General features: G+C 41.1%; 1 protein-coding gene across 1 annotated transcript in view; it reads left to right on the forward strand.

Moving 5' to 3' along the window:
- LOC142141205 (retinol dehydrogenase 7-like) overlaps nucleotides 1-10,907 on the forward strand; it is a 45,321-nt gene extending 34,414 nt beyond the window's left edge. The window contains exon 5 of the mRNA XM_075199424.1: nucleotides 10,148-10,907. Coding sequence (XP_075055525.1) covers nucleotides 10,148-10,362 — 215 coding nt within the window. The 3' untranslated portion in view covers nucleotides 10,363-10,907. The remainder of the gene's footprint in view (nucleotides 1-10,147) is intronic.
- The last annotated feature ends 4,008 nt before the right edge of the window (nucleotides 10,908-14,915 follow it).

Raw genomic sequence — 14,915 nt, forward strand, 5'->3', positions numbered from 1 at the left:
GCTGTTAGCTGTTACCCTATTGGGACTGCTGGGCGTGACCGAGAAGTAATATACACAGATAAACTGTCTTCACATCCACCTTTGACATACCAGAATGGGTTGAGGCTGTTTCCATGAAGCCAAGATAAAGATAAGCTGTTTTCCTTATTTCTTTTGGTACGCTGCCACTTGGTGCTTTATATTAAATTGTCACTGGTGTTTTGACTTTACTACTCTATATTTGGTTTTTCTTTTCTGTCTGTACATTGGCACATGGTTGGAGGCAATGGAAGCTGGACGGCATTGATCTATCCAGCATCATATCATGAGCTTTAAAGTCCTCATTTCTTGTACACATATATCACAATATTGGTGATTTGGGAACATCTCCCAGAGAACATTGCACTACTTGGCGCCAGTACTCCTCCTATTTTGTTGCATTAGATTATTCTTTGACCGGAGTACCATCCGGAATCTTGGAGGAAGGCTGCCACCTCTTATGGAGGAAGTGCATATAATTTTGGACATTATTGTTACTTTCTCACAATTCTGATTTCAGCGGCATTGTGTATTACTTATTCATATATATATATATATATATATATATATATATATATATATACATACACATATATATATATATTATAGATACACACAGATGTATAACTATACATTCTTTGGACCAGCTTATCTGCTGATTTTGTGTGTATCGTCAACAAAATCACTCTCCGCATGCTCAGAACCGGACGATACGCAACAAAACACAGCCACGTCCAAGTCATCTTCGAGCGCAAACAAAATTTACTACAGTCTGAGATTTCAGGGAGGCAATGGGGTAGGCAATGCACGTAGGAAATGTACAGTAAGGACGTTCCCTTGCAGCCACTTCCAAGTCAAACTCGGCCGCACACAGGAGTACGCTGGTTTTCTGTTGTACCTCTTGCTCCAGCTAGAAGTCTAATCTAAGTCCTGAATCCTAGTTATGTCAGTCTTGTATGCATGCTATAATGTGTTTGCAATCATGAGCAGCTGTAAAAATTTCTGTTATGTACAGCAGACATTATGTACACCCTAATAAATGTTTTTCAATAAAAAAAAACATTTGTTTAAACATTTCCACGTATCATCATAAATAACTATATTATTGACATGTGACATTAATTGGCTATATATAAAAAAAATTCTGTGTGTTCCTTTGAGATTTTATATTCCACATAGGTATTGTACATATCCTGTAGTGTCTGGTCTAGTAGTGCAGAGTAAATCTACATGTATCTTGAGATCACCAAAGGTTTCTTGAGATCTGTTCCTTGTTGACTTCGGGAGTATGCAGAGCCGAGTTACGAGCTGTTTAAAACAAACGCATACTCCGCTCAGTATGTGTACCTTCATGGCTCAGGCCCTTGGTGTTCATGTGCAGTACAGATTTATGTATCTTACACAAATAAAGGCATATGACTAACTCTAAATGAGCTGCTCTGTATGATTGGGTAGAACTAATAAAGAAAGACACACCAGCATGTGCTATGTTATGCCATACTTGCCAACTCTCCCGGAATGTCCGGGAGACTCACGAAATTCGGTTCAGTCTCCCAGGCTCGTTGGCATTTCTTCCGCATCCTGGATTTCACCGAGAATCGCGTCAAATGACGCGATTCTCGGTAATTGACGCCATTTTGGAGGGCGGGAGGGGGCGGGAAGAGGCCAATCGCGTCATTTTGGCCCTGCCCCCTGCGATGTAAATTACGGTTTCGCGGGGGGCGGGACCAAAATTACACGTTTGGCCTCGTCCCGCCCCCTCCCGCCCTCCAGTCACGCCCCCTCTCCCGGAAACTTGTTTCCGAGAGTTGGCAAGTATGTGTTATGCTGTTTATCTCAAATAAACTTGTTCCATCTTCCTGTCCAGGCTTTATACATGCTATGATAACCTCATTAATTTATCTCTTGAGTTTAATTATTTAATCAATAATTTATGTTATAAGTAAGTAGTAGAGTAGATATAAAGACAGAAACAAAGTTATTTTATTATTTGAAACAAACACAGTAGACTTGCCTAGAGTCCGTTATTGTCAGTACTAACAGATTCAATGCAAAATGAATCTGATACAAAACTAATATAATAACTACTAACTTTTAAATAAAGTCTATCAATGTATTAATGCAGTCTGGAAACTTCCTTATGTACCGCCACACTGCTAAACATTTTTCTAGTTATGTCATAGTTAAATGTATATATTCAGGTAATAAAGGAATCATTTTTTTTTTAAAGATTTATTTATTAAAGGTCATCAACATAACAAACAGATGATACATCCACAACAATTATATTTCTGCGGTGGTAACAAAGTTAACATAGATATAACAGGCTGCAGCGTATGAAGATGTGGATTAACCAATTAAAGAGACCGTATTTTTTCAATGGGTTTTGTGCAGGAGAAAAGAGAAGAGAGTGAATAAAATGAGAGAAATAAAAAAGGAAGAGGTGGGGAGATGAGAGCAAGAAGGGGAAAAAAAGGAGAGATAATAGTTGGAGAAGAGGAGTAGGCAGCGTAGCTGAAACCACAGAGGGGGGGGGGGGGAAGGATAGGTATTTAGAAGGCAATGGTTCTCATTATGCTATGGGAGGGGGGAGCAGTATTGAAAGAAGGACAGCCATGGATCCAATACCTTATTAAAAGATTTAGAGGAGTTATTGATTATGCTTGCCATAAATTCCATACGGTGAACATGCACGTTTGATTGATGATAGCCTGGAGGGAGGCTTAGTTTGTTTCCATTCTGCGGCGATTTGGCATGTAGCGGCTGAAATTATGTGATGTGCTAGTTTATTTTGGTGATGAGACTCAGCAGGAAATCTGAGGGGTAGAAGGAAGAATTTAGGATCAAGTGGGATGTCAGTTTGAATCAGGGACTGGATTAGGTTCTTAATATTGCGCCAAAACTGGGTTAATTCGGGTGCTCCCACAAGATGCGGAGGAAAGTGCCCTCCCCAGAGCACCCACGCCAGCACCCATCTGAAGCATTGGGTAACATCTTGCAAAGACGGATCGGAACATAATACCACCTATATACAGTCATGGCCAAAAGTTTTGAGAATGACATACATATTATTTATCACAAAGTCTGCTGCCTCAATTTTTATAATGGCAATTTGCATATACTCCAGAATGTCATGAAGAGTGATCAGATGAATTGCAATTAATTTCAAAGTTCCTCTTTGCCATGACAATGAACTTTATCACAGAAATAACATTTCCACTGTATTTCAGCCCTGCCACAAAAGGACCAGCTGACATCAGGTCAATGATTCTCTTGTTAACATAAGTGAGAGTGTTGACAAGGTCAAGGCTGGAGATCACTCTGTCATGCTGATTGAGTTAGAATGACAGACTGGAAGCTTTAAAGGGAGGGTGGTGCTTGAAATCATTGATCTTCCTCTGTTAACCATAGTTAGCTGGAAGGAAACACGTGCAGTCATCATTGCTGTGCACAAAAAGACCTTTGCAGCGGTGGTAGTCACTTTAACGGTGCTGATAACACCGAAGTGACTACCACAAACCCACATAAATAAAACTCACTTGCCTAACTGATAATAAATGATGACTGACCTTAACAATGACACAACAAGTCCCCGACAGTGTTATACCAAATTCCAATCAGCAGTAAGAACGGCAGCGTCTTTTGGCGTCATTTGAAATTGCGACCTCTATTTCAGTCTTTTTAAAGCGGCAATGCCGATTCTCATACCACCTAACTCTTATACTTAGGCTTAGTGTTAGGTTTAGAGTTGGGGTTAGGGTTAGGAATAACAATAAGGTTAGGTTTAGGGACCCGGCATTGCCTCTTTAAAAAGACTGATGTAGAGGTCGCAATTTCAAATGACGTCAAAAGACGCTGCCATTCTTACTTTTGATTGGGATTTGGTATAACACTGTCGGGGACTTGTGTCATTGTTAAGGTCAGTCATCATTTATTATCAGTCGGCCAAGTGACTTTCGTTTTTGTGGATTCGTGGCAGTCATTGTCGTTTACACCACTGCCATTAATTCGTACCACACCCCTTTATAGGCAAGGATATTTTTGCTAGTGAGATTGCACCTAAATCAACCATTTATCGGATCATCAAGAACTTCAAGGAGAGAGGTTCAATAGTTGTGAAGAAGGCTTCAAGGCACCCAAGAACATCCAGCAAGCACCAGGACCGTCTCCTAAAGTTGATTCAGCTGCAGGGTCGGGGCACCACCAGCATAGCTCAGGAATGGAAGCAGGCCAGGTGTGAGTGCATATGCATGTACAGTGAGACAAAGACTGTTGGAGGATGGCCTGATGTCTAGAAGGCTAGCAAAGAAGCCATTTCTCTCCAGGAAAAACATCAGGGACAGACTGATATTATGCAAAACTTTAGGGATTGGACTGCTGAAGACTGGGTTAAGGTAATTTTCTGTAATGAATTCCCTTTCAGATTGTTTGGGGCATCTGGACAAATGCTTGTCCGGAGAAGGAAAGGTGGCGCTACCATCAGTCCTGGGTCATGCCAACAGAAAAGCATCCGGAGACCATTCATGTCTGGGGTTGCTTCTCAGCCAAGGAAGTGGGCTCACTCATAATTTTGCCTAAGAATAAAGCCATCAATAAAGAATGGTACTAAAACATCCTCCAAGAGCAACTTCTCCCAACCATTCAAAAGCAGTTTGATGATGAACAATGCCTTTTCCAGCATGATGGAGCACCTTGCCATAAGGCAAAAGTGATACCAAAGTGGCTTTGGGATCAAAACATCGAGATTTTTGGTCCATGGCCAGGAAACTCCCCAGACCTTAATCCCATTGAGAACTTGTGGTCAATCCTTAAGAGGCGGATGGACAAACAAAAACCCACAAATTCTGACAAACTCCAAGCACTGATTAGGCAAGAATGGGCGGCCATCAGTCAGTATGTGGCCCAGAAGTTGATTGACAGCATGCCAGGGCGAATTGCAGAGGTCTTCAAAAAGAAGGGACAACACTGCAAATATTGACTCTGCATAAACTTAATGTAATTATCAATAAAAGCCTTTGACACTTATGAAATGCTTGTAATTTTACTTCAGTGTACGATAACATCTGACAAAAAGGTATAAAACCACTGAAGCAGCAAACTCTGTGAAAACCAAAAATTGTGTAATACTCAAAACTTTTGGCCATGACTGTAGGATCTTATATACATTTTCTTTGATCTTAACACATATTGAGCTGGAAGCAGCATTTTCCCGTATGTCAGCCCAGTCTTCATCATCCAAGGGGCTACCCAGATATCGCTCCCATGCCAACTCATGTGGGTTTGGATGGGTGAGAAAGCTCAGAATATATATAGCGGAAATGAAGCCAGGCGTGGATGCCCTGCGCAGGCACATCGCCTCAATCATACTCAATGGATATGCAGTTAGGCGCGATATGATAGAAGTATGGAAGTTGCGAATCTGGAGATACTGGTAGAAGTATTTAGATGGGATTCCTATGGCTGTTTGAATATCAATGAATTGTGGAAAAAGGGTAGCGCGGGATATATAATTTAAATAATGCACAACCCAAGAGTGGCAGGTGGAAAATCCGGGGGGTAGTAAACCCGGCGGGAATTCTGGAAAATTAAATAGAGGAATAATCAGTGAAGGGTGCATAGAGAGACCATATCGCCTGGATGCAAAGTCCCAAATTGCTAAGAAGTGTTCGGCCCTCAGATGGGTTAGTACTCGCTTGGGATGGCGAGCTCGTGGGAGCCAGAGGAAAGAAGCAGGGGTCAGTAGACCCAGACCTTCAGCCTTAACAGATACCCAGACCCTGGAGGCCGCATGGCTGTATCATAAGACACATTGAGCGATATGAGTAGATAGATAATAGCGTTTGAAATTTGGAATTCCAGGGCCACCACCCCAAGGGGATCTCTGAAGGACTCTCAACCCTACTCCCGGTCGTTTGCCCACCCAGATAATTTTAGAATTAATGTATTGGAGATATTTGAACACATAGGGGGGGATTCTAATAGGCAGGATCTGAAACAGATATAGCAACCATGGATGGATGGTCATTTTAACTGCATTGATAAGTCTTATCCAGGAGATGTATTGGCGAGACCAGGATTGAAGGTCAGATTTCACTTGGGAGAGGGTGTGAAGGAAGTTGGCTTGAAAGAGCTGGTGATGACGCTTAGTTAAGAAGACACCTAAATATTTACATTTCTGAGGTCACATATTGAAGGGGAATTGGTGTTGTAACAGAAATTTGTCTGATTTGGGGAAGTAAAGGTCCAGTGTCTCAGTTTTGTCAGGATTGACATTTGATATCCTGAGAAATGCCCATAAGTGTCTAATTCAGAAAGGAGAGGAGGTTGAGAAATACTCAGCAGGACATCATCCGCGTAAAGGGCCACTTTATGGTCTATCTTGTCAACTCGGTCACCAGAGATCGCCCTATTGGCATGGATCCTGGCAGCTAGGGGTTTGATCAGTAGTGCAAAGATAAGTGGGGAAAGGGGGTATTCTTGACGTTTACCATTGGAGATACTAAAGAGAAGTGAAGTGAGCCCATTAGCTGAAACCGTGGCGGAAGGGGAGCAATACAAGGTGGTGATACCCTTCAAAAATTTACCAGAGAAGCTCATCGATCCAAGGATCCCATACATGAATGGCCATGAGATAAAATGCTTTTTCAACATCTAGCGCCATGAGTAGGGAGGGGATTTTGCCGACATGAATGGAATGAGTTTGATCGACAGCCCTCCTGGTATTGTCTGTTGCCTGTCGCCCTGTAATAAATCCGACTTGATCAGGATGAATCAAGATCTTGATGAGAGGGTTCAATCTGGGGCCAGAATCTTAGCGGAAAGCTTTAAGTCAACGTTAAGTCGGTATCCATAGCACTGCATGAGGTCTTTTCCGGATTCCATTTAATTAAAGCCATGTATGCATGTAATATGCATAATGTGTGTTTTAACTGCAATTCCTGTTTGCCATTGTAAAAAAGCTGTAACCACTCTGGGTAGACCTGATCCAGTCGAGAAGACGCCAAGTACAGCCTATTCCACAAGTGCGCTAAGCGCAATTTTGAGCCACTACTGATGGCTGAGCAGTGGGCCCAGTTGTCAGGCTAGAGTCAGTTGGGAGTATCTGCCAGCCAGAGATTGAACTTCTGCAAACCAGCAATGCATCTGCTAATATCGACACTAAAGCATAGGCTCCTTTCAGGAGATCCTTTGTGTGAATCTGGAATCTGTAGACATTGTGGAGCCACAGCTGGTAGGAGTATAACACAAGATAGGAAGCCACTGAGCCATGTTCCAGCCCACAGGGTCAATCCAGGGAGGATGCCAGTTATATACATCTGCAGTGAATGGGTTCCTTTGTGTGCGTTACATTGCAGAAACATGTTGCCTACAGACATGGTGGATTTAAAAGAAAAGTGTCATGCTTCAGGAGAAGGGGGGGGGGAGTCAGAGACAGGATAAAAGCCTGGTGTGTGTGGACACCAGAGAGGGACTGTGTATTTGTGAGCTGAAAATCAGAGGTGAAGGGACTATCACTCCCAGCGGACTGACTGAAGTTTGTAGTGCTGCTGAAGGACTTTGAGGATCTATAAGTCTTATTCCTTCATCTGAACATCCCCTGTGGGTCTTCTGAAGCTGTGTGTCAACAGAAAGTAGGGTTACAGTGAAACAGGACTGCTGCCTTGCAGCCAGCATTGATAGCGAATGCTCCGCAGTCCAGGATCAAGTCCAGAGTGGATATCCAAGGGTTTGCTACTAGGAGATTGGTTATATACTTGTGCCCCTTTTTTGTTCTGTGTGATTTGCTGCAGTATAACCCTCTTCACTATTACTTAAAGTGCTATATTGCTCTTGGTGCTTTTTAAGAAACTTAAGTTTCTTTATCCGGATATTGGCCAGGAAATAAAATAAATAATGATTTAAGTGAAATAAAGCTCCCATATCCACAGTACTGAGGGCAGGGGTTAGCCCAGTAAGCACTGAGTCTTTGCCAGAGTTACTCCGGATACATTCTTTGCCTATTGGCCAGGGTAAATTGCCTGTGAGTGTCCCGGTGTCATGACAACATATCCCACTTTATTTCATTACAAAAATATTCAAAGCAAAGCATTTTTATTATTGTAGTCTTTTCTTTTCTCACACTATATAAAGGAACAACACCCCCCACTTTAAGAGTGCTCATAATTACAACGCCCAATCTGGTAATGCAAAGATTAAAAAACTAATTTGACTAAGTGTAAAAAACATCTGCGAGTGTGCATATGTGAGGATACCAGGGTTAGAACCTAAGTTCACTAGATACCTGGCCCTCTTGGTTCACGGAATCACACAGGTAAGGAGGCAAGAAAGTGATAATGATCCCTTTATTTACACAAGTGTTCACACAGAGTAAATAAAAAAACAGTGCTCCACAAAGAAGAAATAATTCCTCCACCCAATATACAAGAATATTAGCTAATAACCAGTGGCACTAAAACACCCAAACAGCAAATAGGAAAGGTCTCACCACACAGGAAGTTTCTCAGAGCCCCAGTCAGACAACAAATGAATCCCAAAGTAATTCCACAGGATGACCAGTGGGCCGGTCTCAAGTAGTTGTCCTCCAAACTTGCTGACTCTGGCCCCTCGGCCAACTCTCCACTAGCTTAGTGGGACCCAGAGTACTCTCCGTACTCCAAGTAGGCTCACCAGTTTACTCTGGATCATGAGTGACTCCCGATAGAGTAAGGGTCCCACAAACTTCCTCACTGGGATATCAATGTCCTACCAGTATTTGTCTCCTGGTAGAGTTCGATAACCCTCTCCCAGCCAGAGTTCCTTGTCCTTCAAAAATCCCAGCACACACCCCTCCCCTCTATTGGGTCCCATGTTTTTACTCCTCTCTTGCCCAGGCCCAGCCCCCTCTTCAACAGTCCACAGTCATTGATAATAACAGCATAGGGATGGTGACCAGGGTGTGGTAAGGAGTGTGTTTTCAACAAAGGCCCCCCTGTGATTTCCCTTCCAGCAAGTCTGAGAGGTTAGATGTTCATGTCACATCCACAAACATCATAAATTCTGCCCCCTGTATTTAGATCAGGGCCAGATCCTCCCCTGTTTAACTCTTGCACTAATTTGTGATGGCACAGAGGCTTCAGCTGATCCAAGCTTCCTGTGACAACTTCCCCCTCCCTCCTGGGACACATTTAGTACCGAATCTGTCCACCGGGTGAAATTTAATAACCGTACAAGGAAACCAATATCCTCGGTAGGGCCCACTCATGACAGACCGGGTTGATTCGATTTTATCCCAATGGGACCCGGTCTCGTCACAGGATAGATACCAGATACACAACGTTTTAAAGTAAGTGTATTCATTTTTAGTTTAGGTAATTTCATACCTACCAGTCCCAACATTTTAGATTTGGGACAAAATAGGCCATACCAAAGTGCCTAAACCATGCCTAGATATGACAAATCATGCCCATTTCAGGTAAGACCACAACTATTTTCTGACAAAACACACTCATTTCAGCCACAGAAGATCACGGTTGTTCAATAAAAATTGTGACTGTTTACAAGGACACAATTTGACTATTTTTGGACAAATTGACCAAACCATCAAAGCATCTTTGACTGTCCAAATTATCAGTCTGTATGATCAAAATCCAATCAGATCAGATTTAATAAGACAGAACAGATAATTTGGTCAGTCATTGATAACTGATGGCATGTTTTGCCTAGTAATTGCAATACCACAAAGAAAAGGCACTTCTTGATATGGTTGTTCAACTTAACAGCCAATTTCCTTCTCTACCTATATGCCAAATGAATTTCTTTCTACAACTAGGCGAAATGGCCACATATAAAATCTGTTCTTAGCATCAACAACACAATATGATCACTATGACAGAAATCTTCATGGCATCTCCCAATCAGCAAAGTGTGAGATTCTCCAATAAAAAATGGAACTTTAAAATAATGTCAATGAGCAAAGTCAGAAGATTAAAAATTAACATAAATCTCCTGGGGAAATAAAACCAGAAACATAAAATTCTTACTGGCAGCCAGAAAACTTCTATAAATAAAACAAACTTTCTTTATGTCCTTAGTATTAATATTATTGAAAGAAGACAATGTAAATTCTTTTGTTCACTTTATTTTCTTGCAGATGTGGCTGATATGGAGAAAAGTTTTCTATCCTTTTGCAGCACAGATCTTACGCAGGTTGCAGATTGCATGGAACATGCCCTGACTGCTGTGCATCCCAAAACTCGCTACTCCGCTGGCTGGGATGCAAAATTCTTCTTTATTCCACTGTCTTATGTCCCTACTGTGGTGGCTGATTACCTGCTTACACGGACAGCTCCCATCCCAGCTCGTTAAATGGTTTAAATTTGGCATGTTCACATCTTGGTAGACTTGCTTGCCTTGAGTGCAATTGTAAATAGAGTATGTTGTGTAAAGGGTAGATGGAAAGGGAGTGACTGAAAGGGGTTTTTAAAAATGTGGTGTAAATAGTACTATATTCTGTAAACTAGAGTAACCAATCAGACATTATCCTTGATCGGTTTAGTGCATGTTAGTGTAAAAGAAGCAGATGTCTAGATGCTGCAGGTTACAGAATAATAGTGCTTTTTTTGTACCATGGCATACCTGCCAAATTTCCAGTAACTAAATTGTGACAAACATAGGGAACACCCCCAAACCATCAAACCACAACCGATTCATAGTACCAATCCCCTGTATTACCCACACACACAAAATTAGTATGTCAATCATCCTTTGTTTACCACAAATCTGGTTGTCCTATGGAAACTGTTGGGAGGTATGAATGTCATTAAATAAATCTTAATATGATATAATGTACTTAATGTAACATAATGTGATTTGCAACAACAATAAAGGTGAACACCTATAACTAGAACTCACATATGACCAAATTTTCGTAGGGACATCCTAATTTTGCTCCCATAAATTGTACATTTAAAATACTTACTTTCTTGGTTTTAGACATCCACTGGCAAATACTAGAAAGGGTCATTATATCAGAAAGCATGAGCCATGACATGAAATTATGAGGGAAGACTAAAATTGCCATTTGAATGCCCATAAATTCAAGTTTGCATTGTGGTTTTGGTTAACAGGTTGTGGGCACACAACTGTGATATTTCACTTCTTAGGCCAATTCTCCATGTAACATTGGTATATTAAAATATATGGTTTGCTTGTAATCCATGACCAAAGCAAGAAAGGGTCTTCTAGTTTTGTGTTTCAAAGCAAGTGGGTGTTCTTACAATTTGGTATAAATGTCAAATACACTTTCCAATAAATATTCATCCTAAAAGTTGTTAGTGCTTTAAATTAAAATGTAAAACTGGCAATTTTCATCCTATGACTATAATCATCATCATCATCACCATTTATTTATATAGCGCCACTGATTCCGCAGCACTGTACAGAGAAGTCACTCACATCAATCCCTGCCCCATTGGAGTTTACAGACTAAATTCCCTAACATACACACACAGACAGAGATAGACTAGGGTCAATTTTGATAGCAGCCAATTAACCTATCAGTATGTTTTTGGGAGTGTGGTAGGAAACCGGAGCACTCGGAGGAAACCCACTCAAACACGGGGAGAACATACAAACTCCACACAGATAAGGCCATGGTTGAGAATTGAACTCATGACCTCAGTGCTGTGAGGCAGATGTGCTAACCACAAAGCCACCGTACTAACCTGTCCTATAAAACTTTATCAATGCTTTCATTAGTTAATTAATATATTTCTACATATTTGATCATATCTACTATTGTGGCCCACACTAAGCTCCATCTAAAATATACCAATGAACAAGGTCTTACAGTATTCAGTCACAGAGATACCTGAACATTATTTTTGCAGACTTACCAAAAACACAGGCCAATTGCTGATCAAGTATGAGCAACTCATATACAGACTTAAAACATGCATAAAGGACACTGTTCATGTATGGTAAATAACAAAGTAATATGGAATATGAAAAACTTATCACTAACTTGCCTTTATTGACTTTATGTAAATAGTTGATGATAGACCCCTCCTTGGGCAGACTGAATTTCTGTGCCAAGGATTATCCATTTGCAACTGCTTCTTTAGGTCTCAGTCGTACATGCTGAACGAGTTCTCATATGCGAATAGAAGTTGAGGTTGTGCACAGTACTGAAAGGCTAGGGAGTGTTATTGATGATTCATTTCTTCAATTCATGAAATATTTTGCAATAATAAACCAGATGTGAATCTGCAGCTCTGTGACTGTTTCTCATTGTTGAATTTAAAGTGTTTAAAATGTGTTAAAAAAAATCTTTAACATGTTGAGTATTATTCCATACTGCTATATGCACCTAAGTTTAAACAGCAACAGTGCAAACATGTTTGCAGCTTTAAATGTAGTTTTTATAATACAAATAGAGATTTTTAAAGGGGATATAAAAGTGTTATTTATAAATATGGTTTTAAATTAACTGGATTCTATATGGGGCATATTCAATTAGCCACGTTACTCGCAAAAGTAACGCAGCGTTAAAAGTATTACCGTTATAACGGTAATTCTAACCCGGATTTCAGCCCGCAGCTCCCTGAGCTGTGAGCAGAAGCCGGCGTTAAAGGTACCGTAATAACGATAATTACACGCACTATTACCGTAATAATGGTAATAGTGCTCAAGCCGCGTTACTTTTGACAGTAAAGCGGCCAATTGAATATGCCTCTATAAGCAGTAACACTACTGTAGTGTCCTGTGAAAATACCGGGTTTTCTGGCCCAATGCTACCCACTTCACGCTGGCTGGCCACCCACGGGTGCCTTCCTATGCCAGGGATGTCTACCTAATACCTTCTAGGATTTGTATAGTCAATCAGGCAAATGCAGTTAGAAAAGTACAACAGTACATTTGTCATACAAATAATACTAGAATATTATGTACACACAGTAAATAAATGCCAGGCAGGTTTACCACATCATCTGTCCCTTACCCCACTAGTTTAAATAGTTACAGTCACCTGGCTGTTCAGACTTCATGACCCATGGATCTCTCTCAGCTGCATATATAGACTCTATTAGAGAACGAGAACTCAAAACCAGATCTTGCACTCTTCATGTATGAAATCCCAGAATGAACACCCCCTCTTCCCTGGAGTGGTTACTTATATCTCGGGTCTAATTTCCATAGTCTTTCCCCTCCCTGGGCAAACCCCTGGGTCTATTCTTCTTAACCATTGGTCAGTGCTGGACTACGGGAGTGAAGATGAGCTCTCCTTCCACAGAACCTCCCCTGTTAGATGACCTGTCTGGACTAGTCTGGTGAGAACAATGGACACTAATCAGTTTTCCCACTCCAGCATCTTGCAACTTGATCCGTACCCATAATCCCCCTGGCTTTACTTTAAAGACAACAAATAACCTTACTGCAAGTCATCAATACACAATATACATATTTAAACTGAGCTACAATGTCCCCTTAGCCACATGTAATTAGACAATACAGTTGTAGTCTGGTGAGCTGGGGAACAAAAGCAAGCGCTATAAAAAGTACTTGCTATAATCCACATTATGTGAGAAACGAGAAACAGAATGGTTAGTGTTATCACACTCGTTTCATCACATGTCCTATTAGCTGATTGACTTCACTGTTTCTTAGACAGGGGATTCGTAGTTGGATTAAGATAAATGCTACCCCAGGGCATGTTACGTGATCTTTGATGCGATAGAAGAATTTAAATACAAATTCCGATGTCTGGGAGAGTTAATGTGGGTTCAAGTTTTGATTACCTTTGAGTTGCCTGGTCCATTCTCCTTAAGTGCTGATATCAGAGACATAAATCACGTGGAGCTATGTGACATAGCTACACATGATTTACAGTGGAGTACTGACCTACACCACAACTTTAGGAGTGGTGACATGTATATCATTTATATCATTTCACTAACATTATGGGCCCCCGGGCAAAGCAGAGCACTGGAGCCCCTACCTACACAACCACAGAATATTATAATATAATAATATACTTTTTTTTAATGTACTTGCTCTGCCATCCTTGAAGTACAGCAACTAAATAATCAAATCCCCCTTCTCTTACCTTTCAATCGCCTTGTTTTCCAATTGAACCCCTTTTTTTTATTTTCTGTTTTCTGCTTCTTTGAATTTCAATTGCTTTTCCGTTGCATCTTGCGCCATGGCTCCATTGTGCTGTGCTCCTCAATGAAAATGTCAGTGCGAGCACAGCACAGAGTAGGGGAACAGGGAGGGAGCCGGATCGCCAACTGACTGACCGCAAAAGGTAAGTTGTTGTTTTTTTGCAGGATTATTTATTCTCATTAAGAAAGAGCTCTGCCTATGGGGCCCCCCTTGCCCGTGGGGCCCCCGGGCACTTGCCCATCGTGCCCAGTGGAAAAGATGGCCCTGATGTATATGGGAGGCAAGCTAGCCCGAGATACGAGAGGTAGGTTCTGGGTTTTAGTGAGCACAAGACGAAGTTGTGACTGCTGGGACCTATTGGCATGCATAGACCAATAGTGTACCAAGTCTGTGTAGAGGTCGCAAGGGACAATCCTCAAATCGAGTGAATGTCCCCTCTTATGTAAGTCTTTCAACCACTGTCAATAATACTTATTGCTTACAACTAAGTGAAGGGCTGGGGGAGTAAACATAAGAATGGAAATTGAGTAAACTAATGGAAGTGGAAATGAAAATTGTGTTTTTAGTTGATTAAATAAAATATGAAATGAATTTACGAACATTTTTCGAACAATTCACTCCACTTTTTACTTCATCCACTTTTACATAGCACCCTTAGAAACGACAGGGGGAGAAAAGCAAGACACATAATTTTGCTGTATTTTGCAAATATGACCCCTATCTTGTGTATAATCGTTAGCAAGATCCACACTCTAGCA

The sequence above is a fragment of the Mixophyes fleayi genome, chromosome 2 (genome assembly GCF_038048845.1).
Source record: "Mixophyes fleayi isolate aMixFle1 chromosome 2, aMixFle1.hap1, whole genome shotgun sequence".
Taxonomy (NCBI): Eukaryota; Metazoa; Chordata; class Amphibia; order Anura; family Limnodynastidae; genus Mixophyes; species Mixophyes fleayi.